The following is a 27,347-nucleotide window of genomic DNA, read 5'->3' on the forward strand; positions in this document are numbered from 1 at the left end:
CAATACAGGAAGCCCTGGCGAGTGTGGTCTGCAGATAAAACAAGGCTAAATTAAATCATCCACACCTGCGGCTGTCTGGAATTGCTGCAAAGACTAAAATAGGCTTAGAAGTTACTGTTAGACAAGATAACGGCATCTCGAGAGAAGAGGCGAGCTCCTCTCTGAACTGCTGCAGCAGAAACCTGTCAATCAAAGAGGAGGGGGTGCAGAAAAGAGGGCTTAGGGGAGGGTGGGGATGCAGTGGTGGGGAAAATTGACTGGGAGCTGGTCCGAACCAGAATGGACTCCTTCACTCTGGTTATGATATTGGGAGTATAAACCATGAGCATACTGTAACATTACAGCCCCATTCACAAACACTGAAAACCCTGACCATCAATGTTGTAAATAAAGCAAGGGTGCCATCTACAGGAAAATCTGAAATATTCTCCAGGGCAAAAGTCAGCTCTTCACTTGCAATGGTGTGTTTCTTATCACAATCAAGGGGATTTTAATTAAAAGAAAAGAAGAAGAAAAAAAGGACAGTGCACCACACAGAGGATCAGTTGTCTGGATGACTTAAGGGTGATGATCAGGACTAAATTCGTAGCAATGATTTGCTTGTTTCCAGATTCGGAGGAAGCTCCCGTGAAGTCTGAAAATATTAAAAGCGTGTAGTGTATCAAATCAGAAGCAGCAACAAAATCCGTACAACAGAACAGCTGTTCAGTGCTTTAGCAGCTGTTTAACAGCTTGTGAGTGAGTCTGATTCTGTGCAGAACAGGTGGGTTAAGAATGTTCTCAAATGTAACGGACCACAAGAAACTCACTGTGAGGTCTCTGAGGTCCCGCCTTGTAAGAGAAATCTGAATGTACAGTGCGATTCTGCACTGCGGTATGTTATCTGTTTGGCAGTAGTGCTTGGTTTAGTGAGATCTGCTCTAGTCTAAACAGCACCTCTCGTGTAATAAATTATACATGGCTATGTTACTGCTGGATTTTGTTTTGGCGAGACCACGTCCAGTGCAAAGATCGCACCTGTTTTCCAGCTTTGCATCATCGAGGCAGTGTGAGCGTGAGTGAGTGAGCCTCCCGCCCTGGTCTTGATTCGCTTATGACCAACTTATTTTATCTTGTACTCAATCGCAGCCAAAGTTTAGTTAGATATCCACGAGATGATGAGATCTGATACGCCATCTAATAATGATACTATCCCCAACATCCCTTAAGTAATATCACTGATTTGAAATTCACAGCTATGGCTTAAGTCAGATACAACTTCATAAAGTCAGCCTTGGTGAAGTGGACAGTTTCAAGTTTTGGCCAATATTATGAAAACTCACCCTCTAGACGCCCTCGAGTCAAGATAATAACCGAGAAATTATAAAGGGGCAGTTTTTTCCAACCCACCGCGGAGATCTGAACAGTATCCAGGATAATGAGGATGTGTTAGGTGGAAAGACTGAATGGTGATGCCTTTTGATCAATACAAGTGAATGAAGACAAAATGAAGGTTTACTGGTAAACATCCCAGCATCCGATAGATGGCTGGATATGGATAGATAGAGCGTGCAAATCAGAAGTAGAGTGTGGTTTGTGCTTCCTCTCCCTGCACGGTGGGAAGTCATTATACATTTTAGCTGTAGTGGGTTGGAACGATTTTCTATATCAGAGCATGTTTACAGCAGAAGTGAAGGAGCCTCCTACTGAAAAGACTGTAGCTATTTGACTAGTAGGTCATGCAGGGGATTTGATGTGTTGTCTATTACGCTGTAGCATCCTTCTCTGAGTAAGTAAGCCTAAAGGCTCCGGGGCAGTCACCAGAGCAGAGCCAGACTTCCTAATCAGCATGCAGAGCATCCAAGTGTCACTGGATGTGATGCTGCTACTTCAACACATGGCTGCAAAGAAAAATGCACCAGCAACAACACACTTGATAAAAAATGTGCAACAATTTGCTCACACATAAACTCTTTCCTTTATAAAGATGACATCTGATGACCTCCCCTCGTCCCTTAACGATGAGTTTTGACACAGCAGTATTTATCAATACAGACATGGTTTTTCGAAGGGTAGCTGCACAATCAGAGATAACTCTGTCTTCTGATACACACTCAGTCATTTTATTCTATGAACAGGCCTGAAACAGGCATACTAGGGTTAGTCCTAGGCACAGTGCTGTATATGATTTTAAGATCTTTTTTTCTATAGATTTTTGCAATAATATATTATCATGATTGTCTGATGCTGCGACAGCCCTACTAGTACTTATAGCTTGAACAATAAAAGTTGCCATGCCAATATCAGCGCTTGTCTGGGATTGGTCAAAAATCAAACTAAAGCAAATGAAGATGCAAGTAAAATGTAAGAAAATCACTTATGAAGTCATCACTGAGCACATTTCCTTGTAGCCTTGTGGTTTCAGATTCAATCCGTCTATTTGATCTAATTCGCTTTTTATTTGTTTTCTTTACTTGAAAGCTAGCATTTATTAGGAGGTGTCTGCTTTGACATAATCAATCCTTTCACATCTAAAGCTCCCATCATTTGGTCTAATCATTTTATTTATAATACACATCCACTTTCTCTGTGTGGACTGCATCTAATATTCAAACAGAGAATGACCCAAGAAACTATGAAAAGCATGTTTGATCAAAGCTCTTCACATATGCTTTCCTGAAAGCCAGCTCCAGATCATCAGTGCTGCACTTACACTAAATGAATTGTTCTGGAATAAGATTTCATGTCTGTGGAAAAAGTTCCCAGTAATCAACGTGAAAACTGAAATACCCAAACAAACCTTGAAACGAGATCACGGGCTCCATATAACTAAATCTGACCTCAACCAGTAAAACCGCAGCACACCAGAAAACTCCTCAACAGCAACGATGGTAACAGAATTATACTCTCCAGGAGAAAATTAAAGTTAATTTAGATGCTGCTTCAAATAAGTGGAGTAATTCTGACAATAAAAACAACGATTGACACAACCACCTTCCATCCATCCACCTTCTTTTTTCACCCGCCTTTATCCAATTAAGCGTGGCGGCAGGGCTGGAGCCTCTCACAGCTGTCATAGGACAGGAGACACTGAGTGTAATTTTTCACGATGTCTGAAAATTGGCTGAACTGATCCTTTAATAATAATACTAACAATAACAGCAACAGCGTCGCAGTTCACACGAGCCACCAACAGATGTCACTGCAGGATTAGTGACAGCCTGCGCTTCTCGAGAGTGACGTAATCCAGTGAAGCCTAAATGAAATCCAAAGGTATCTCCCTCCCCCCTTGGGCTTAAAGTTGTAAAAGCAAGAGTGTAAATCTTTTATGCTTCAGCCTATATATACCTAACAGGAAAAACAGCTGTTTCAGAACAACAGTAATAAAATTAATAAAATAATAAAAATAAACGTTAAAACCCGGAATGAGGAGGATGAACTGTATTACAGCTTGGACTGATGGAAAGATAGAAGAGAAAAGTCACACAAGCCACTCACAGCTGCATTAAAGGGTAAACCAATCGGACCTGAGCGCGTGCTACTGGGATGAGCATCTGGCGCGCGTCTCCGTCACTCTCCTCATCCCGAGTGCTCGCGCCCGCGACGCTGGAGGATGCGTTGCTGCGGAACGGTCTCGCGCTCCGCCGCTCCAGCTCTCCGTCCTCCGTCACAGAAACCGACAGACTAACCGCACAAGCCGCAACCACGGGACGATGTGAGGCGCAGCGGAGGCCACTTCCATTTTATCTGACTTCGCGGCGTCGCGTGTGGGTTTATTCCCGGTGAAAATGGCGACGGGGGCAGGCTGGCAGCCTCCGTACAGCACCTCGACTAGCAGCACCAAATATCCCCCCTGCACAACCTCCAGCATGCTCTACGACGGGAGCCTAACGCTGGAATACACTCAAGACCTGCATTTGAAGATGAGCAAGAAGATAGCACAGCTGACCAAGGTGCGTGGACGTGAGTGAGTGAAGCTTCGTGGAGTGGTTCAGTCATTTAGAGCATGTAAATGAAGTATAACTGTGTAATAACTGTGCTGGTGCTGGATGTCATTTGTAAACATTGCGCTTATTTTTCCTGTATTTTTCATTAACTTTGGTGTGTTGGCATTTTGAAGCAGGTGCTCTGCACGCCTGCAGGGTTCAGAGGTCACAGTTAAATACCCAGGCTGGGTTTGTTTGTTTGTTTAGTAGTTGTTAATCAGTGGCTGTGATTGCTGTGCAGTACTTACACACTTCCCCGTGCATGCTGGTAGTATACCTTACTCTGTGGCCAGGCTGTTTTCCCTATGGCTGTTGATAGCTAAGAGCTTTCCAAATGCCCAGAGGAATGTGTTAATGTGCATCCACCCTCTCCCCACCACAGTTTAACTGTTTTCTGCCACCACTGGGCTGCCTCTGGTACCCAAGGACTGAGAGAAGTTATGTAATCTCGGAGGGATGCAGAGGTTTTTGCTTTCTTTGTAGTCCACCTGACACCAGGGTAGGATTCAGGGGTACTATGCCCTGCAGTTGTAGGAGATTTAAAGTTGCAGTACATTTTTAGAGCATTTAGGTTTTTGTCAGAGTGGAGCTGAGGATGTAATGTAAATAAAGCCGTTTATGCATATCAAGGAGAGACAAAAGCAGGAGTAGATGACAGAAGATTTTACATAACACTCGCGGTGACGGTAACCCAGCGGGGAATTAGACACTCTGTAGGGTTGGATAAGCTGTGCAAATATCCACAGTATATTGAGCAGATTGGAAATGTGGACATCCAAGATTAAAATTCAGTGTTTCAGTGGTTGATTAAAATGTATTTGGTGAGAGAGCAGCGGCAGCATTAAGGTCCACATTTTGTCAGCAATCCAACTGCGTGTTTGAACCCGGGGACTTTTTCTCTGTGTTTATTCGTCACCATGTTTTCCCCTCATGTTTGGTGTTTGTTTATGCGGTTTCAGGTTGTTTCCTGCTCCTCACCCAACAAAAAATAAATAACAAAAAATCCTGAACAGCCACAAGCCACAATCATCGATCCAAATGAAAATGAAAGATTCACCTCGCCGGCTGAATTACAAAGAGGATTTAGGACCTGCAATCAATCCCAAACTGGCTGAGGGATGTTTTACTTCACAACTCTAACTTGCAGATTGGATCTTTAAATACTTTCCCTAGTGTTTTGGAAAACAGCAGCTTGGCAAAATCTGTCATCTGCATGCCTCTCAGGCTTTTAAAGTATTTTGTATAATCGATGTAAAATGTTTGCAGCCAAGTCAGCGATGGTTTAACTTTTTCAGCAACTTCCAAATGAGCCCATTTCTGAAAAAAATGATTGTGTTGATGGAGTTCCTTAAATCTAATAGCTGCACAAATTGGGAAGCAATGCTGCATAATTAGATTGGAGTATGTGTAAAGCGGCATGTTGTGTGAGCAGGATCTGAAGCCGGAACAGTTTGTTGTATTAACAGATTGACAGCATAGCTGATTAAACACTTTCAAGAAGATATGGTGAAAGAGATACTCGGCATTTTCTCCAGCGCAGCATCTGCCATGTAGAAAAACAAGCAAACATAAAAATAATAGTAAGCCGCAGCTCGGTAGCCGGCAGCTTCAGTGCCAGTCAGATTTGTCCTGAGGAGATCTCAGAAATCCCTCTGAGTTTAACTTGGATTTTAACACAGATTTAGAGCTTGTTTTGTTGCATCGTCCGTCCTCCCTTAAAGCGAACAGCACCTTCCTCTGCTGTGAATCCATGTGTCTTTCGTTTTTAAAAATTGAAAGCGTCATGACAGATTTATGCGTCTCTGTTTTGTTTGTGTGAGTGCGTAAGTGTGTGTTTATCTGCAGGCTACCGTTATCTGTTAGTCCTGCTCAATGTGGCGCATGTGTTACTCTTCTTTGGAAACATTTTAATTTCAGATGAGTGAGTCAGACATTCCCAGCGTTTCTATTCATGTGTTGTTCGTCCACGTAGTAAATCCGAGCTCTCAGCAGTGCTGTTGTGTGTGTTTCGGTCATTCTGCCTCTGCCCACAGGACTGCCCACGTCTTCGCAATTGTGCTTCTTTGTTAAATTCACAGGTGCTGCATTGCCTTACCTTTTCATGAGGGTCATGCAGCAGCAGCGTTAGACGAGGAAAGTGGGCCATTTTCAGGCTGCAGCATATTTCTCAAAAAGATTGAACACCCGGTACCATCAGCAAAGAGATCAATGAAATGAAATTAAAATGATATATGCAAATTACCAAAAATTCATCATCAATCATCCACTGTATAATCCAGGATGAGGTTGTGTTACAGTAGATATTCTGCTGTGCTCTGATTCAGTGCAGTGCTCTGACATGCTTGATTTTTGCCCTAACATTACATCATCTTCACTGAAGAGACGATACAGTGACACACAGAGCACTAAACTTACTTTCAAGAGCCTACAGCAACAGCTTTGAATAGCTGTATTCAGCCAGTCTAACCCATTGTGAACCTCAAGGTGGAACTGTTTTCATCAGCTCAAATGAGAAATGTCACTTTTGCCTGACATTTAAGATGTTAAATCCAGCCTCATAATCAGAGTTGTTAATGCAGTGAACACAAAATTTGCTTTGACCCCAAAAGTCTAATGGTGATTAAAAAAATTGTCACCAAATTAGTAGAAAATATTGATCATCTTGATGTGAGCAGCATCGCTAACAGCTCACGTTTCAGTGCAAAATCATTTCAGCTGTGACCTCAGTGCTTAAACATCTGGCAGTGCATATAACCTCTTATAAAAGGATTTTTCTGGGAGTACAGCATTGATTAAATTGAAGGTTGCACTACAATGTCATATGTTACATTAGTTTTATTCTTTAACACTCCAATCCGTTTTAAACATAAGAATTTATTGCAAAGACTCTTTTTGAAACACCTGCTCTACATTCATTTGCTTTCTACTGCTTATCTGGAACCTGGTTGCAGGGGTGGAGAAGGAGATGCCAACATCTCTCTCTCACCAGCTGCCGCCTCCAGCTCTTCTGGGGGAATACTCCCAAGTCATCCAAGAAACATAATCTCCAGCAAGTCCTGGGTCTGCCCGAGGGTTTCCTCCTGCTTAGATATTTCCAAAACACCTCTCCTGTCCCTGCTTGTCTATTTCTTCCCTATACATCCAAAACTAATGCTCACCCCAAAATACAGACACATTTTCAGTTACACTCTAGCCTAGAGAGACTGACAAAACCCACAAATGAGGGATATCGTGATGGTTGGGCCTTAAGAGTCATAAAATGTGGTCAACAGACACACCTGATCTCTTCTGTTTGTATTAATATATGAATTACATATATGCCTTTTGAAGTGTGAAAAAACCTTTACATATCAGGAACCAAAGTCACACAGAGGCAACACAATTGAAAGTTTGTCCAGTGGAAAAAACATTAAATCTAACTTTACATTCTGGCAGTCCAATTTGCAACAGCTATTGGATCTCAGCTGTAGCAAAGGTAATTTATGCTTCAAAATAAATTATTTGTTGTGTTTAAAATGCCATAGAGGAATCGGTAAATGACCAAAGGCTGGCTGATAAGACTGCTGGTTGATGTTTATGCCTGGCAGACAGTAACGATTCATAACTCTGAAGCTTAGGCATTACTTTGATTGAGTGACCACTTATTAGAAATCCATAATTGCCCGTCTGGGTTTGGCTAATATTTTTTGCAATAACTCTTGCAAATGTAAGTCAGCATTGAAAGATTTATCTAGCCGGAGTTTATACAAACTAGCTGACAGCGGTGAAAGTATCAGAATTGAGGACTAATTAGCTAATTAGAGTTTGAATTGATCTACACATTTGGCTGAAACTCTCAAAACTCTTATCATCCCCCGGGACACTAGCAAACCATCCAGGGTTTGGATTAGGTTTGGGTTTTGTTTTAGCCACATGCTAAATAGGTACATGTTCAGAAACGTCACGGAATCGCTTTTTAGTCTCATTAAGTCCTCCTAGAATACTCCGCCCGACTGTATCCTCAGTTGAAGTCAGCAACGTCCCACTCGCACTATACATCACATGATTAGAGCGCTGCTTTGCCAGAATCCCTCTGAGGCAGTCCAAAAGTCTTTTTCCATGGCCTCACCGAACTCCTCCCACACCTGACTGGGGCCACAGCTGCAGTGATGAGGATGCTCTACAGGTCTGTCATGGAGAAGCGAGAGCTGAATATGAAGCATAGCTGTCCATTTTTCAGTTGGTCTTCGATTGATCTACGACCCCACCCTCCAAAGCTATTCATGTGTTATTATTCCATGTATTAAATCCCATTTCAGGCACTATCCAAAGCTCTGGTCATAATCTAATCTAAGAATTAGATTATGGATACAAGCGGCTGGAATGAGCTTTCTCAGCTCCACTCTCTCTCAGGATGGCTGGCTTCTCCCTTAGTGAGAGGATGAAGAGTACAGGAGTTTGAGGGAGACTCAGAGTAGTGCTGCTGCTCTTCCACATTCAGAGGAGCTAGTTTGGGTGGTTTGGGCATCCGCCTCCTGGGTGAGGTGTTCCAAGCAAGAGGAGGCACCGTGGTCGACCCAGGACACGCTGGAGAGATTACAATCCTTGGCTGGCCCAGCAAGCCTTGATGTTCCCCCAGATAAGCTGGAGGAGGAGGCTAAAGAGGGAGGGCTGGGTTTCTCTGCTCAGGCTGCTGCCCCTGCAACCCCGCCCTGGACAGACAGCTGGATCAGTCGAGGCTTACTTTTAGGTTGTAACATGCTGTTATGGCTGTCGCAGAAACATTTTTCTATCAAAGACACAGTGTGCCTTTGTTCTTGCTTTCTGTTTCTGAGGTTGTGATGTAGCCTAGTGATGCTCAGGGAGGAAAAGTGTGCGTGAGCTGAGTGTCCTTGGAGCGCCTGAGCTTCGAAATGAAAACAGAAGGAACAGATGCGAAGTGTCTTTAAACCAGGAAAAAGTAAATGCGATGTGCTCGTCGGCTAATTGGTAACAGAGCCTGTGTTGCCACTTCATGGCGCGTCTGGTGAAGGAAAACATTGGACTAAAAGCTCAAATGTTGAGGGATCCCATTAAGACTACAGCGCATCTGAGAGCCAGGCTTTCATTAATCCTTTAATTAGTGCATATGATGGTAATCCTCTGAAAATGACAAGAGCAGAGCAACAGAGCTTTGTCAGAGCCAAATGCTGCAGTTGTTCCTCTCCAGACTTTAGTGACCTTTCTCCTGCGGTTTGATCAATAGTGATCGACTGTAGCCTCAGAGAGATCCCTCCTGGGTGCCCCCACTGTCATTTTTAGCATCATCCCTTATCCATCCTGCACACAGAAGCTCTAAATTTGAGGCCTCGATGATAGAGGACTCCGACTGTAAATTCTGTGCATTACTGTTCGGAGGAGAATTTGCTGTTAAACAGTCTGTAATGATAGATGCGGTTCAGTTTGATTGATTTAACACGTGCTGCGTGGAATTCAGCTGATCAACTTTAATGATACTCTTCTATGATGCTTTAATGGCTGTAAATTTTATACCACTCCGAGAGGAGTAAAAGGACGCAGCAGGAAACTTTTTTAATCTATTCAAATAGTCATTTTAAAGCTGGACCTGATTGATTCAAAATAGCCTCATTTCAGTTACCATGGGTTCCTGATAGCACTTCTTTGAACACTGATATCTCAGTGTTTCCCACAAAATTAGACTGTATTTGTATTAAATGACTGGGAAAAAAAAAGAAATAAAAAATTGTCATCTGTATAATCTCAATTTTATAACAATTTCGAGGTATTTTTTCATCATTTTGAGTTAGTAAGTTGAAAATTTGAGATACCTAACTCCAAATTTTAAAATAATACTCTGAGATTTTGGCTTGCAGAAGAAGCTTCTCTAATTCCCTTTTCCTGTCATCTTAAGCCCGGATGATTGAAAGGGAGTCTTTGGTCAACAACATCTAGAAGTAAAGATCATTAAAGGCTTCTGTAGGTGAACCCCCTTGAAGATTAATTAATGGTTTGCTTCCAAGGCTTTCTCACTGAGTCTACTTTTGGAAGCACACTACCAAGGTGTTGCTCTCCATCACACTCCCAGGTTTCCTCAGGTTCACAGACAACCTGCGGTGGAGGCTGCAGAGCCATTAACAGGGGTTAGGTGTTGCCCATGAAAGATGAGCTTTTTCACCGTGTTATGAATAATTATGTTAAAATATCAAGACTAAACTAGAGCTAGCATGGTAGGTCACGTTCGTCTCTGCATTTAATTTGATTTTTGCACAGTTTAGTCCACCTGGTGGGTTAATGGGAGATAAATATACTGTGTATCTATCTAGCTGTTCTTGAAGCACACTGTAGTTTTTTATTCCTAATGCCAGTAGAGTGAGATGAGCAACACTAAAAGTGGTACAGAAAGGTGTTTCATGATGTTTTTGTGCTGTTTTTTTCCAGCACTAAATAACTGTGTGTAGCTGCAGGCTGTTGTATTGCCTTTAGGCTTGTTTTGATTGGAGCCTCAGGACAGAAAATGTTCCTGTGAGACCTCCAGCAGAGAAGAAAGGAAGAAACTATTGGTTGTCGTTCTCTTCCTTTTGTTGTCAACCTTGTCATATCCAGCAGTGGACGTGTGCATGCTCTGCTTCACTTTCATGCATTTCTCTTTGGGAACCTGTTAGGTAAAAATAACACGAAACAAGTGCTGGTGCATGAACTCCACAACCCCCTCCTAATGGCTACATTAAACATATACAGATAAATAGATAGTTGTTATGTATTCAGCTGTGTGTGTTGCTTAAAATCACACAGTTGTGCTACATTTATCATGGCTGGAAGTTCCTCATTCTCTGCTGCTGCAAACATTAATCAGCTTGTTATGGCGTGTCAGGTTGCATCTGTGTGGTAGACAGATGCCAGTGAAGTCTGTTTAAACATACCTAGCTGTACTGTAGTGCTCTGAGAGTGACACATATCACACTGTGTTTGCTTTTTTCACCCTAAAATCTGAGCCAAGCAAGTGTTACAGTCTGCTTCTATGCAACCACGCACAAAATGTTTATCACGTTTGTAAATCTGACCTGCAGCAGATTTGTTTAACGTGGAAAAATTCAGAACAGCTACAGTAAAAATCTTAGGTGCTTTTAAAGAGTAATGAACCACTTAGTTGCTCAGATTAAGAGCAGGCAGTCAAATGTTTCACATCATATCAACTATTAGAGCCTGACTGATATATCGGCAGCATTAATATATCAGTATCAACACATATATTGTAAAAAAGCAAATAATAGAAGGAAGAACCACCATGTAATCATGTTATGTGTTGATGTTGATGATGTAGTTTGTCCACCAGAGGACACTTAGATTACACTTAAAATTACCCAAGTAATCCACAACTTGTTTTAACACATGTATTTTTCCAATTTTCTTAACTTGCATTGTCGTATTATATTAGCAAGGATTTGTCAGACTTTTTAAATTGCCAAATATTGGCTTTGGTCTTAAAAATCCTGTATTGGTCCGGCTCCATCATCGATATCAGATTTAGAGACTACTATAGAATAAAAGGCAAAAGTTTAGATTAGACAATTTTACATATTTTTTAATCTACTCTAACATCTACAAACGCTTGTGTAAAGTGAAGCCTTTTTTAAATTCTGGCTGGATGTCTCAAATTATATTGCACTGACTACATCCTGTAATCTCAGAGAATTCTCTGGCTGTTCTCTGGCTAACCTCAAAACCAAAATAATTTTTTATCAGTGTTTCCCAGAGAACTGTGTGACCAATAAATTAATGGCCGATATGTGTAGCTGCCTCTTCAGTAAGTTTCTTGTCTTGTACAGCTCTAACTCCACTTTCATGGACAGCAGGTAAGTGCAGTAGTTGTCGCTCTGTTCTGCAGCCTCACTGAGCTCAACATAGCAGCTTGTTAACAGCTTCTCCACCTGTCACAGGCTCTTTTTACCCCTAATTTATACTAAGGTGTAGTCTACACAAGTAGCAGCCACCATTGCCAGCATTTATACCTGTACATGATGATGTGCAGTTACATTTTTTGGTAGGTTTACATCAGATTACGCAATACGTTATGGTACAGGGTTTCAGAAAGGTATGCGGTTTAAGTTTAAGTACTTCAGTATAAATCCCCTGTTAGAGTGGCCTTCCAGTTCACAGAGCGTCTTAAGAGCTGAGCAAGACCTGTCATCACCACAGTAGTTCGAGAAGAGTCTACAACAGAAGAAGAGCCTCTCTAGAGGGGCAGCTGAATGATATCGAGGGCTGCCACAACAGCGACCTGGTACATCTGCTGACAGGAAAATAGAAGATGGGCTGGGCCTAGTTGGTTAGAAGCATCCATCCATCCATCCATCCATCCATCCATCCATCCATCCATCCATCCATCCATCCATCCATCCATCCATCCATCCATCATCCATACATCCATCTTCTTCTGCTTATCGTAATTCCATTTGTCAGCTGAGCAGTGTCTTCCAAGCCTCCTTGAGTGGCCAATTGTACTTTTCCCACAGTTAATACACCTGGGCAGCTCTCCCAAATAAAGTCTATGAGTAGGAAACACTGTCATCTAGTTTATGGTGACATCAAACACTGAAAAGCTGCAAATCAATAAATCTGAAAAGCCGTAATCAGAGAGTGTTTGACAGCTTTGCTAAATGATTCATGTAGATGAAAAGCTTGACTTTTCTTTTTCATCAGTAAATTCATCACTCATTAACAGTCAAAAGTCAATAACACTATCTAATTACCAAGTAAGGTTTTATCAGTGGTTAATCACAGCAGAATTTCCTTTGCAGCTAGGTTACTTTGACACAATTGCTCCATGAGAAATTATTTATGGAACTCAAGTCTCACTGTTATACCATGGATACAAATAGAGATGTTAGGTATCTTCATCCCTGCGAGATGACGAGACAAAGAAGAAAGTGTAAGAGAGAGAAGGGAGAGAAGAGGGGAGGAGAGATAAAGAACAAAAAAGGGAGATGAAAGGATGGGAGCAAAGAGAGAGGAGGGAAAGAAGGAGATGAAAGCAGCAGGCACAGCAGCGTCATTAAAATAATCATGTATAATTGAAGGAACAGTTCCACGGCAGACTTACTGCTGGGAATCAAGGCTCACTCTCAAAGAGAGCGGAGGGTTGAAATCCACCTTCCTCTCACTGATTTTGCTGCCAGCTTAAAAAAATAAAATAACCAATGACAAAATTTCAGCTTAGCACCAAGAAAAACATTCAGGATTGTTGTAAAGTGGAAAAACACAAATGAGATCATGTGTCACTCTTTTAGATTACAGGTGTATAGGATACCAGGCAGTGGTTAATGGCAAGAGAAATCCATACTTTTAATTTAATTTGATTTCAGATTAAGTCAGATTCAAGGCTTTTTGTTTTATTTTGCAATTCCTCGGCTGCAAGTGTGGGTCCACTCCTTTGCTCTATGGCGAGTCAACCATTTTGTAGTGCTGCTCAAAGGCTCGGCTGCAAATTGCATTTAGCACATACTGCACTACAAAATCACATTAAGTTCTCCATCAACTGACACCATCATGCATTATGACATATTTGTGGTTAAAAAAAAAGAAAGAAAAAACCCCAAGAAGAAATAACTATATTTTTTTTCCCTGATGAGATAACGTCCATCAAACTTGTCAGCTGTGCACTGGCATCCTCCCTCCTCTGCCTCGAGTTTTTTTTTTTTTTTATCTAAATGTGCAGAGAAATCTCAGTAACTATATGCAGAAAATAGCATCACTTAGGTGTCTTTGGCCTCCACAGGGGTGAAGATATTTCTCGTTGTTTAGTGACAGGGATACTTTGGAATATCTGGTGCTTAATCATAAACGTGTCCAAATTAATAACAATAAGAATACCTTTTTCTTTATAGAACTCACAGACACCTTACAAGCAATTAAATAATAAAATCACAGTTTGCATAAAGACACCGTAGAATTAATCCAGACCACTACATTTGGCAACAAGTGTGCTTGTAGCTCAAAACGCTCACCGGTACTGATAATACAATGAGATGAAAAACGTACAATTATCCTATTTTACCTCAGACATACAGCTAGATGTTGCTCCGGGTCAGTTGGCTCACTGAAATGATTTCTCTGCCTCCCACATGGTCCCATGTCAACTTATTTTTTCTTCACGGTGCATTTCTTTAGGATAAAGTTTTGAGGACGCAACACATTCAGTGTACATACTTTAGACGGCAAGTTTGAAACTGGAAAATTCTGAATTTTGCGTTGCGAATGCATAAGCAGTCACTGAGAGAAGACATGGGAGGGTTATTCCAGGCTCAGTAGACAGATAAAGCTGGGTGTCATCAGCATAGCAATAAAAATATATGCCAAACTTCCTAAAATGTTGCTAAAGATAAGGAAGACAAATAATAAATAAAAAGGGGCCTAAGACAAAGCCCAGAGGCACTAGTTACATAGTTGTTCAGTGTGATTCCAGTTACTGGGTCACATTCATTATCATTAAGATAGCTTAAAGGCCGTAGTAAGGCTCATCTCCTCTGGGGTGGCTCGACCTCAGGTGGTAGAGCCCCATGTAGTCTTCTGCACATCACAGCTGCTGATCCTCTTTCTGTCAAGTAAAAGCAGCACGTATAATCAAAATGTTGCTGCTTTTAAAGGCACTAGGAAATCAAATGTAATATAGAATATTAAACAGCTGTTATATTGAGTTGCTGTGATACAGTATGTATCACAGCAGTGGTTTTAGTATTTCTTGCTGAGTACAGTGAAGTTTAATAAAGTTGCAAATACCCTGCAGTGATGATTACTCAATTGTTGATCGCAGTGGTGTTTAAGACGTCAGCAGTGTGCCCATAAAGGATAAATATCCCCCACCACTATACCTTTATGTCCACTTCTTGCTGTAGATTTGTATGTAACCTTTTCCTCTCACCTGTAAATGGAGTAAAAGGTGGACCCGCTCGTCTCGATGCCAGCGGGGCTGTAATTCAGCTGACCGTGACTGAATATTAGCTGCTCTCCCTGCAGGCTTCAATTTGCTGAAGCTTAAGCTTTTTTTTTTTTTCAAAGCCCTTGCATATCATTTACCTCCAGCACTTGTAAAACCTACTTATATTCCTGGTAGAGAGAGAGCAAGCATGACTGACGAGATGTTATTCACTTAGGCTTGTGCAATATGCAGCAGCCAGTAGAGGGCTTTCCTGTGACCACAGGAATGTCTGTGCTTACTGTGAAATGTTCACTTATCTCCTTTGCACCAAATTTATTATCGAACACCCGACCCCTCGCCCCCCCACCTCCCTTTCTGGGACTTTTGTTGTGTTTTGTGTGTAGCGTAGTCCTGGCTCAGTGTGTGACTGTCTTTAATCAGAACACGAAACATAATTCTCTCCTTTCCTGATGCTGTTGGTATTGATTTTGTTGCACTCTCAATGCAGAGCTGAGCATAATCTTCACTTCTATTGATCTGATATTGAAACAGTTAATAAGAGCTTTCTTTCCTGTCTTCTTTCTGTCATCTAATTCTGCTCATTTCTCCAGGTAATTTATGCTCTCAACACCAAGAACGATGAGCACGAAGAAGAAATCGAGTCCCTGAAAGAAGCTCACGAGGACGAGGTACAGACACCGAACACCCTGTTATTATGTGGAGGAAAATACTCTGTAACTGATAAACAGCCGTGTGGTTTGTCACTTGTGGGAATGAAAGTGTGTTTAAATGGTGTTATTTCATTTACATTATAAAAGTGTGGTGAAGCAGAATTCTCCTTAGTGAGGTTTCCCCGTCATTTGTTTGGTATTTTAGTCACTGTGGAGAGGAGAGGAGCAAATTCAGTGGCAAACTGCAGTTTTGTTATCAAGGCTAACCATGTTTTTGCTGTCTGCCACCCTCCTGCAGCGAGCAGGTCAGCACTGCAGAAAGGGGCGCCCACGTAGACCTCTTCATTCTTGCTGCTTATCGGTTTCACTTGGATCTTTTTTTGTTTTTGTCTGTGCAATTACAGTAAACAGTTTATTTAATTTGACTGAGGCGGTGATTAGGAAAGTTAAACTAAAGATGAACTTAAATCTTAAGAGCAACTGTTACCCACAGCTGTTTCCAGATGCAAAGTTCTGACTTCTCAGCTGATTAATTCGCTTCACAGCTAAATCACCATGGTAGGTACAGATGTTTCCAGTGGTTTGTGGTATAGCTTCCTCAGGGTTGATGATGCTCACTGTTAAACACATGACTCCAAAAATCTCCCAGAGGTATTAATCTGGGTCAAATCTGTGAAGAAGTCATCATTTTACACTCCCTGTGCCCTGATGTCTGTAGAAATATCCACATTTATAAGGTTTTTTCACTAATGTGTTCATCCGTAATGTGCCACAGGTATTGTGAAATTACGTGATTAATCACATCACCAGGATTTTTTTTCCAACCTCACATACAAGAACATAACAAAAGCACAGCAGAGTTCCCCCAGATTGTCCACTTAATTCAAAGGGTTCAGCTGATTCAGTGTAATCGGTGTGGATGGTTTCCACCAGCTGCCTTATGTTCTAAATGTTACAATTTTCTGAACTGGTTTCAAAGACACAGAATAAGTCTGGCACCAAATCAAAACCCATTATATTCAGTGGTGGGCAGAGTTTATTTGAGGACGTGAACTTGGCCTTTACGAAACTGGTTTAAATCTACTTACTTTCACTGGTATTTCTTTTAGAAGGAAGCTCTAGTGCACCGTAGTCTGCAAGGTTGTTAATTAAATGAGTGTTTCTTTCAAGTGTTAAATTTTCAAAGTGAGACTTTTCTCCCCCAGCCAACATTTCTTGGAGTCCACGGTGTTGTGCTGGCACCTTTTTCTTATTTATTTTCACATATTTCTCCTTAGGCCTTATTTCCTGCTACTCTGTTTGTAAATTTATGATATTTTTCCACTTTGGAAAAGAACAAAACAGTTTTAATCCTGCTCATAATCATCTTAATCGTCTAAACTGGAGCTGAACTTTGCCATTTAATTCTGTTTTAAAGCACTGGCTGCTTTCTTTCCTCTTGCTCAGGTCCAACACATTGTGACAGAAACCAGAGACAAGATCATGCAGTACAAGACTAAAATGGCGGACGAGGCGGATCTGAGGCGGCGGCTTGCCAGTCTCGAGGAATCTGTAGAGCTCCACGAACACATGAAGAGACAGGTCATTCAGCGCTGCCGGGCACCACGTGGCTTCATTTAGTTTGGTTGTATCTAGCCAGGCTTTGCTTAGTTTGTGTATTGCTTCACATATTCCTACGTTGTCATCTTTAAGCCATAGTATGTTTTAATGTTGTAGCTTTTTAATATGGATTATTTAGGTGTAAAAGACTGGATAGTATCAACTAATACAGGAGTGGGTGTGTTATATTGCAGTTGTACATTTCCATAATGTGCTGCATTTGTCTTTATGTAACACTGTTGTGCTTGTTGTCTTCAGGCTCTAGCAGAGTTCGAGATGTACAGACAGAGGATGGAGGACTCGCAGCTGTGCACAGAGGCCCAGCACACGCAGAGGGTCGTTTCTATGAGCAGAGAGGTAAGTTTGGGCTCATAACAAAAATAATACCTGATTGTTAACTTTCATGCATAAACCCAATTCCCAAAAGTGTTGGGATGCTGTGTAAAATGTAAATGTAATCACACATACACATGCAGAACATGCAAAACTTACCAAAGGTTTAAAGTGAGAAGATACAGTACTGTATGTGATTCTTGTGGTCTTTGTCATTTTTTTTGCTTCATGATACTCCAAATGTTTCACTTGGTGAAACGTCTGGACATGCAAGGACTTACCTGAAAGAGATGGGAGCATATGTTGCTCTAAATCTGTATATAACTTTCAGCATTGCTGGTGCCCTTCCAGATGTGCAAACTGCCAGTCCCTGAGGCACTTATCCACTTACACCATAAGAGATACAGAGTTTTGGCTTGAGTGCAAATAGTTCCTTTCTCCTCGAGGATAAAGAATCCACGTTTTCAGATGTGAATTCTTCTGACCACAGAACAGTTTTTCAACCCGCCTCAGTCCATTTTAGATTAGCGTTTGCTCAGAGGATCAGCACCCAGGGGATGATAGTGCTTCAGGATCATGTTAACATATGGCTTCTTCTTTGTATATAGAGCTTTAACACTTCCACAGTGAACAGTGGAAGTGTTCCTGAGTCCATGCAGTGATTTCCATGACAGAATCATGTCTGCTTTTAATGCAGTACCGCCCAAGGGCCTGCTGATCACGGGCATCCAGTATTGATTTTTTGGACATTGAAGATTTCTCCAGATTCTTGGAATCTTTTGATGATGTTACAGTGGCTTCCAAAAGTATTCAGCCCCCTTGAACTTTTCCACATTTTGTCACATTACAGCCACAAACATGAATTAATTTTATTGGAATTCCACATGAAAGACCAATACAAAGTGGTGTACACGTGAGAAGTGGAACGGAAATCATACATGATTCCAAACATTTTTTACAAATAAATAACTGCAAAGTGGGGTGTGCGTAATTATTCAGCCCCCTTTGGTCTGAGTGCAGTCAGTTGCCCGTAGACATTGCCTGATGAGTGCTAATGACTAAATAGAGTGCACCTGTGTGTAATCTAATGTCAGTACAAATACAGCTGCTCTGTGATGGCGTCAGAGGTTGTCTAAGAGAATATTGGGAGCAACAACACCATGAAGTCCAAAGAACACACCAGACAGGTCAGGGATAAAGTTATTGAGAAATTTAAAGCAGGCTTAGGCTACAAAAAGATTTCCCAAGCCTTGAACATCCCACGGAGCACTGTTCAAGCGATCATTCAGAAATGGAAGGAGTATGGCACAACTGTAAACCTACCAAGACAAGGCCGTCCACCTAAACTCACAGGCCGAACAAGGAGAGCGCTGATCAGAAATGCAGCCAAGAGGCCCATGGTGACTGTGGACGAGTTGCAGAGATCTACAGCTCAGGTGGGGGAATCTGTCCATAGGACAACTATTAGTCGTGCACTGCACAAAGTTGGCCTTTATGGAAGAGTGGCCAGAAGAAAGCCATTGTTAACAGAAAACCATAAGAAGTCCCGTTTGCAGTTTGCCACAAGCCATGTGGGGGACACAGCAAACATGTGGAAGAAGGTGCTCTGGTCAGATGAGACCAAAATGGAACTTTTTGGCCAAAATGCAAAACGCTATGTGTGGCGGAAAACTAACACTGCACATCACTCTGAACACACCATCCCCACTGTCAAATATGGTGGTGGCAGCATCATGCTCTGGGGGTGCTTCTCTTCAGCAGGGACAGGGAAGCTGGTCAGAGTTGATGGGAAGATGGATGGAGCCAAATACAGGGCAATCTTGGAAGAAAACCTCTTGGAGTCTGCAAAAGACTTGAGACTGGGGCGGAGGTTCACCTTCCAGCAGGACAACGACCCTAAACATAAAGCCAGGGCAACAATGGAACGGTTTAAAACAAAACATATCCATGTGTTAGAACGGCCCAGTCAAAGTCCAGATCTAAATCCAATCGAGAATCTGTGGCAAGATCTGAAAACTGCTGTTCACAAACGCTGTCCATCTAATCTGACTGAGCTGGAGCTGTTTTGCAAAGAAGAATGGGCAAGGATTTCAGTCTGTAGATGTGCAAAGCTGGTAGAGACATACCCTAAAAGACTGGCAGCTGTAATTGCAGCAAAAGGTGGTTCTACAAAGTATTGACTCAGGGGGCTGAATAATTACGCACACCCCACTTTGCAGTTATTTATTTGTAAAAAATGTTTGGAATCATGTATGATTTTCGTTCCACTTCTCACGTGTAAACCACTTTGTATTGGTCTTTCATGTGGAATTCCAATAAAATTAATTCATGTTTGTGGCTGTAATGTGACATAATGTGGAAAAGTTCAAGGGGGTTGAATACTTTTGCAAGCCACTGTAAGTGCCGGATATTAAAATTCTTTGCAGTTTCTATTTCAGTTCTGTATTCTGTTTTGAATAAAAGATGAGTTTATGACATTTGCAAATCTTTTCCTTGTGTGTTTAATTACATATTACACAGCATCCCAATGTTTTTGTATTCAGGGCTGTAATTGTAAAAATGTAAAGTGTGTTATGCTCTAAATGCACAGTGGGCATGGTTTATTTGTGCTGAATGCAGGTTAATCAATCAAACAAGACTGATACAAGCATTAGTGAGTAATACCACTTGACACCACAGAGTTTATACATTAATAGGTTTTAACTGGTACGTATGATAAAATTGATAAAATATGTTATATTATTGTTTAATTGTTTAATTTATAAACTGAAAGACAACTTAAATTGGCATCAATTAGATCGTGATGCAGGTAAAGGACGCTGTCATCAGGCTGTAATGACGGCGTCAAAATAATTTAAAAATCTATAATAATGAAGCCCACCGAATTAATTCTGAAGGTCTGTGCTTCAGTCACATCTTGATTGAAAATTAAAAAAAAATGATCATTGTCCAAATACTTATGGTCCTGATTTAATATGCACTGTGTAATGCTACAGCCACATTTGGGAAAACCGCGGCTGGAGACTGTGGTGCGACCAAAATTATTGGAAAAAGTAATTGTTACTTTTAAAACTGGGACCCCCGTTTGTGACCACTTGCAGTTAGCTGCCATCTTCAAAGCAACTTTGTGCATCAAGACAGTGATATAAGTCTGCAATCAGTTTGCAATTAAATGGAGTCAAGTTGGCAATTATGTGTAATCTGTTTGTGATTAACTGAGACAAATCTGTTGGCATCTGTTTTAAATATTTTGCTGTCTAAACACACAGAAGTTCACATTAACTCCTTACATCCACAGTTCAGCCAGAGTCTCACAGATCTGAAGCAGAAGTTTTTCCACATATAGTGACGTAGTAGCTGAAGGACATGGCATCCAGTCCCAACTGCAGAGAGACGAGTTGCAGACAGGTTGCAGTCATCAGCATAGAATGACATGCTGTCTGTATTTTTAAATTAGACAGCAATTATTTGCAAACCTTCATCAGTCTGAGAGTGATTGCAGTCAGTCTGAGTCAGACTGTGATTGTTTGGAGACATGTTGCCTCCCACCAGGTGACAGCGTGGAACACCCACAACCTCTGTGTCATTTAGCGCTACCAGTTTCACTATTTTAATTTAACATGTGGTACTAGCAGTCAGAAATAATGAGTTGGAGGGGATAGGTATGAACACTATAAATAGTATTTATCCTCTCTTAGATCAGATTTATTTTTCCCCGGCATGTCACGCATACAAGGAGACTAGATCTGCCTGTCGGTGTCTCTCTAGTGGTACAGTGTAGAAATAAAAAAATAGGAAGTGTCCGATTGAACAAAGAAAATACTGACAGTGTACATTACATACATAAGGCTATCTTTTACCGACAAAATATTATATATTACATACAGACAGATATACACACACAGTTATGCTTGTAGAGTAGCAGCAACATGTTTTTAGTAGTGCAGCATATGACACTAAAACAAGGGTGACACACCAGTCACATGGGCAGGAGCATCTGCCAGTGACACACGAGTGGTAAGCTGTTTACGAGCTGCACACAGCAGGGGGAATGTCATAATCATTACTGGCATATGTTGATAAAGAATAAGGATTTAACTTTTAGTGCCACAAACGTGCTCTTCACTGCACTCTTCTTTTGTACGCACCTCGCTCCCAAAATTAAAATTACACTCAGAATGAAGTGCTGCTTGGCACATTTGATTAGGAGAAGGCGGTCGATTGCTTATTTACACAGTAAGTGTTCACTTTATTATAAGGAAGTATGATTTCTACTTGTTATAGTCTGCTATTACTTCAGTATTGCACAGATTATGTTATGCTACAATGACTATAATAAAAAAATAGATGTTAATCTAATATTGTTACATGTGTCATGTCATGTCATCTGTCATGTCATACGATCATGTGACACAGTTTCATATGCACTCGTCTGATGACTGTGGGGACAAAGGAACATCTCAGCCCTACGTAGATGTAATGAGCTGGTGGGTAAATAAACCCAGCTCTTCATCTCTTACATTTGGATTGTTGTGTGTTTTCTTTGGACTTTACACACTTTCACAGTGTCTGCTTCCAGTTTGACCAAAAAGATCTTTACCAGCACGAACAGTTCGCATCACATGACATATGATATCACATCACATGTTACATTTTTCTACATTTTTTCAAACTGTTTCAGATCTTGCGCTGCAAAGAACACTTTGCTAAGCTTAGAGGTGTACGTAGAGAAGCTGCACGCTTTTATTTTGGAATTCACAAACAAGTACTGAGAGGCTTAAGATGCTAGAACTGAATGTTTTGTGCCTCCCTGAGTGTTACGGGAGGATTTTGAGGCGATGCTGCGATCAGTTAGCGTGACACCATTAGCGACTGGGCTAGCAGTAACACAAAAACAGATTAGAACATATTCCGTGGTTTCAATAGGTGGAGGAGATGCGTCGGGATTTTGAGGAGAAACTGCGCTCGTTCAGCCAGGCTCAGGCGCAGTTTGAGGCTGAGAAGCGGCGAGCGCTGGAGGAGCTGAGGACCACCCACCGCCAGGAGGTGGAGGAACTCCTCAACAACCAGCGGAACCAAAGCGCCTCCTCCACAGAAGACCAGGAAAAGCTGGCTGAGCTTCATAGACAAGAGGTGGGCGGAGCTCGATTGAGCGAGGGAGATAGATGAGGTTTGGACGGACGAAGGTTTGGATTGGACTGATGCATGTTGGGATTTTTGTAGAAAGTTGATAAAGCAAGTTTCTTTCGAGGGTAACTGCTGTTTTTTTAAGGCTTGTCAATGAAATGAAAGGATGTAGTGTTGTAGTGCAGTTAGCTTATGAGCACAGTATAAACCTGGAGTGATAATAATTTGGCTATAGAGATTTGTTGCATGTCATTCTCTTATTTTTCTCCCATTTTTCTTTTCTCTCAACAATAAAAAGACTAAAAACTAACTTAAGACTAAACATAATGTGGTTTAGGGGCATGATCTATCCAAGACATGTTGTTTTTGTTTTTAAAAAAAAAGTATTTTGGCATGGGTCTTGACAAGCTCTGTGTTTATCCATCTCTTGGTGTAGGTGGAGGCATTGATGGAGAGGGTGGAGGAGCTAACAAAGGATAAGGTCCACCTGGTGGAGGAGTATGAGGCCAAGCTGGCCAAGGCTCAGGAGTATTATGAGAGAGAGCTGGAGGCCATGAGGAGAACACACCAGCTCACCACTGAGAACCTGCTGGCCTGGAAGAGGACGGAGGTAAAAGCTTATTCTTCTCCTTTTTAAGACAGAAGAAGAAGAAAAGCAGAAACCACATTTTAAGTACTAAACTCAGGCATTTAATTTGTGTTCATTTGTTAGGAATAATGTACCGCTTTATTAAACAGAGTCCGAAACATGACGTTCTGTATCAGGCCTGTAGCTGTTTGTGTTCCTGAGAGAGACACAGTGCTCTCTTTATTAACAGGTGTTGTGTGTCTTAAGACAATTATTCCATTGCAGTACAGCTACAGGCAATAAAATGTGTTTAAACAAACAGGCTTATATAAAATTCTTGTAAAAAGTCAAGAAGTTGGTCTAGAATAAAGCCGTCCAATAGTGCCAAGGGCTTTATTTATCTTAACTTTAGAAGGTAGAAGCACTTTATTGAAACAGTTTTATATTAGAGGTGAGACTTTTTCTAATTCCCTCTGTTTGTTAAATATAATATGTTGCATTAGTTTCCACTGCTGGAACTCTATTTTTTTGTATGAAGCTTTATTCTCGGGTCTAATAATACTGTTAATACAAAATCAGCACTTCCTGAATGCATTTCTCGTCATTGCTTAATATGATTTTAATTGTAAATACCATATGTAAGAACAGGCAGACGGTGTTAAAGTTAATAAATCAAACGTAAGAACAGCTGTTGAAAACAGCGGGGTGATATCGTTGTGTTGTAAAAGTACTTTTGTGATTAACTCACGCACACTTACATGACCGACACCATGATGGTTTTTTTGTTTTGTTTTTTTCTTGCTCATTATTTGGGACATATTCGCTGCTAGTTTTCACAAGCTGACTAGAGCAGTCTCTCCCAACTTTTTGGAGCCACGACACATATTTCACATTAGTAAAATCACACGGCACATCACCAAACAAAAATGCAATTTTCCCTGCGCACCAGGCATAGCGGAATTGGTTCGGTTTGTCCCCAGTATACCTTTTTTGCTTTCTTGTGACCACTACTCACACTGGGGCCTTCATCTGGGTCGAAATGTTCTCCAGGACCCGGGTCAGATTGACTACTTCCTCTTGTCAAATATTTATCTATTTCTAATACACGCTGCGTTGTCTCACTCGCAACATGGCTATGTAATTTCTTCTTCATCTTCAACCCATTTAATTGGAGCAAAACGTTGCACTGCACTCTAGTGGAAGAGAATGTAATTGTTCTGCCTGTTTCTCACGCCGGTCGCTTAGAACAGCATATCCCAACCTTTTTTGCACCACGGACCGGTTTAATGTCAGACAATATTTTCACGGACCGGCCTTTAAGGTGTCGCCGATAAATACAACAAAATAAAATGATACGACCAAGACAAAACCTCTAGTATTTTGTAAATATGATAATAAACGCAAATTCACTGTGTAATGTGTAACTTTATTAGCAGCGTCTTCCTGAAGTGTGCCAACAACAATGAGAGTAACATCCTCCTCTCTGTCCCTTAATGCTCTCTGGTCGCTATGGTGACGCGTAAATATTTCTTTCAAGACACACGACTACAACACGGGAAAAGACCCAGGGAAACCGAGTTAATGATAAAAACCCTGAAAACCATCATTTCACACCTGAGCCTCAACTCTCACAGCCCAGTAATAAACGACTCACGGACCATTACCGGTCCATGGCCCGGGGGTTGGGGACCGCTGGCTTAGAGTCCTAATCAGGTGAAACCAGATAATTTTCCACAGCACACCTGATCATTTCTCATGGCACACATATGACACAGTGGCACAGTTGTTGGGAAACACTGACCTAGAGAAAATGACCTCTGAGTAAACTTTTAATTTAGGGAAGCACAGTATGCCTTTGTGGACACACAAACTCAGTTGATGCTGTTAACACCATTAAAGCATTACCTAACATTAAGAATTGATTATCTAAAAGCAGCATTAGTTGGTTGGTTTACGCACTTCAAACACAATGCTGATAGTTTACATACATTTTTCATGGGAATGTGTTTTTGAATGTGTTATTGTTAGCAAACAGTTCCCTGTTTTTGCCTTTAGTAGATCTACATTCATTAGAAGGCATGTTTCTGTTTGATTTCCAAACACATTTTAGCTTACACGACTCCAGTGTGTTGATGTGCGTATGTCTTTGCTAGCTTACTTGCCAACTTTGTGTTTGCTGTTGGGCAGGTGGGTTGGGTTTATTCATGGTTTATTGCTCCCTGCTGCTGCTTGAAACGAGGTTAATTAAAGCCCTGAAAGCCAAAACGGTATTTGAAAAGAAGCCTAAGGTAATTATTCACACCTTTTACATTACATACAGGCGTTTGATCTACTGTTTATATTAAAATATGGATTGATTAGTCCAGCTTTTGTTTGTGTCTTCGTCAGTGGTGGTGGACTTGCATGTTATTGATACATGAGAAGCAGTTTTTGAGACACTGCCTTAAAGAAAGCCTCATTTATCTCAATGCACCTCTCAAGGTTGCTTGTGTCGTCTGCTTTTAACTCACACAGGCAGGTGCTGTTGGCTATAAACATTGTGTTCTTGTATCAGAGTGACTAATTTAATTCTGTGTCCTCATGAAGGTCGAGCTTCGTAAGGAGTTCCAGGCGCAGGAAGTGGCATTGCAGCGTTCACTGTCCAAGCTGAGGAGTGAGCTGCAGAAAGCTCAGGAGGAGGCCAGAGAGAACCGCGACAAGACCAACAGACTGCAGACGTCACTGGCCAACGCAGAGGGAACCATCAAGGTGTGTGGGGTACGAGTGGATGAACACCATGTTTTATTGTCAAATAAAATGAATAAGACAAAATAATGAAAACCCTCTGGTTCAGATTCCCTTGATGTTTTTGTAATGACAGAAAAATAATGTAGCAGTATGTGCTAATATTGCTACTGCTGGTTTTATCCTTCATCTATTTGCAGGATTTCCCAAAATAGTACAAATAATATAAAGAGTTTTTCTTTGCTTCAGTTTTAAGTACAAAGTGGGATAAATTGAATGGAAAACGTTTTCTGGAAACAGAAAGCCTCGGGGTGGAGAGTGTTTTTAAGAATCTTAAGGTGGTGGGAAATGTAGTGTGCACTGATGGTCCTGCAGGCAGATCTGTTTGGAAGTAGCTGGAGAGAGTCTGAGCTGAGGTTTTAAAATGCCAAACGTTGTATTGTTGTAACGTAGCTGAGCGTGCGTGTGTGTGTTTCTGTGCGTGCTGCAGAACCTTCACAAGCAGCTGGAAGAGGCAATCCAGGACGGAGAGATCTGGGTGATGCAGCTTAAGGACACCGAGTATGAACTAGAGAGCAGCAGAGAACGAGTTCAGCAGCAGGCTACTGAAATCCTGCACAAAGCCAGTAAGATATGCCCGCTGGTGTTCACCACTGCGCTGTGCAGTGCTGTGTGCAGATGTTTCACACATCCATTAAAGAGGAAGTCTGCTATTTGTCATCCTTATGCTCACGATTGTGTTTCATGTTCCCCAATTTGCAAAAGAAATCCTCACACACTGCTGCAAATGAAAGCGATGTTTCACAACGTGTTTTATAATTGATCGTCGCTTGCAAATTTCAGCTAAATTTGCGAGTCCAGCAGAGCTCCTCATGCTTAATTAACTAATGTTGTAAATCTCAGCTTGTACTTTTAAAATTTGATGAGGTATTTCCATTTATTCTAATTGGTCCATTCATGGCTACGTGTGGCTTTTTAGCCTTTCCGTAGACCTCTGTAACCTGTGCAATAAAGTTTCCTAATGACATGATTAAAATTCAGCAGTCAAAACGTGTCCGCGTAGAAACAAATGGATTATAATTTGTTATAATTTTATGAAAACCGTTGGAGTAAAACAACATACAAAATCCTCAGACACACTGAAAAACTCTGCTGTTAACTGGACTCAAATTCATATAAAGATTTTTCTTTTAGTTTGAACAACATTCATAGCCATTCAGCTGTAGATTTCCGAGTTTACATGGTGCACCTGAATGCACCACGAATAGTATATGTTGACTGCTTTACAAAGCGGTTTAGACTAGAGATGGCACGATACCACTTTTTTATGTCCGATACCGATACCGATATCATAAATTTGGATATCTGCCGATACCGATATTAATCCGATATAGTGTGTTTTTTAATCAATAAAACTGTTTTTTTAATATCTTGCTGCATTTTGTATAAGTTCATACTCAGGTTGA

The 27,347-nt window shown here is 41.2% G+C and overlaps 2 protein-coding genes across 5 annotated transcripts in view; one reads left to right on the top strand and one right to left on the bottom strand.

Annotated features, from left to right (window-relative positions):
• LOC100706322 (potassium voltage-gated channel subfamily H member 8) overlaps positions 1 to 3,634 on the bottom strand; it is a 53,398-nt gene extending 49,764 nt beyond the window's left edge. The window contains exon 1 of one of the 2 annotated variants that reach the window (XM_005460654.3): positions 3,507 to 3,634. The gene's annotated coding sequence lies outside the window, so the exon portion shown is untranslated. Of the gene's footprint in view, positions 1 to 3,477 lie in introns of both variants that reach the window. The other variant, XM_019352106.2, reaches the window with a different exon arrangement.
• Positions 3,635 to 3,737: 103 nt separating this feature from the next.
• The window catches only part of fam184aa (family with sequence similarity 184 member Aa), a 66,891-nt gene continuing 43,281 nt past the window's right edge, over positions 3,738 to 27,347 (top strand). For 2 of the 3 annotated variants that reach the window (XM_019352104.2, XM_013264522.3), the window contains exons 1-8: positions 3,738 to 3,932; positions 15,471 to 15,548; positions 16,977 to 17,111; positions 17,388 to 17,486; positions 22,389 to 22,595; positions 23,026 to 23,199; positions 25,744 to 25,914; positions 26,372 to 26,507. In XM_019352104.2, the coding sequence (XP_019207649.1) occupies positions 3,768 to 3,932; positions 15,471 to 15,548; positions 16,977 to 17,111; positions 17,388 to 17,486; positions 22,389 to 22,595; positions 23,026 to 23,199; positions 25,744 to 25,914; positions 26,372 to 26,507 (1,165 nt within the window). In that variant the 5' untranslated portion in view covers positions 3,738 to 3,767. The remainder of the gene's footprint in view (positions 3,933 to 15,470; positions 15,549 to 16,976; positions 17,112 to 17,387; positions 17,487 to 22,388; positions 22,596 to 23,025; positions 23,200 to 25,743; positions 25,915 to 26,371; positions 26,508 to 27,347) is intronic. The other variant, XM_019352105.2, reaches the window with a different exon arrangement.

Source organism: Oreochromis niloticus, linkage group LG23, assembly GCF_001858045.2.
Source record: "Oreochromis niloticus isolate F11D_XX linkage group LG23, O_niloticus_UMD_NMBU, whole genome shotgun sequence".
Taxonomy (NCBI): domain Eukaryota; kingdom Metazoa; phylum Chordata; class Actinopteri; order Cichliformes; family Cichlidae; genus Oreochromis; species Oreochromis niloticus.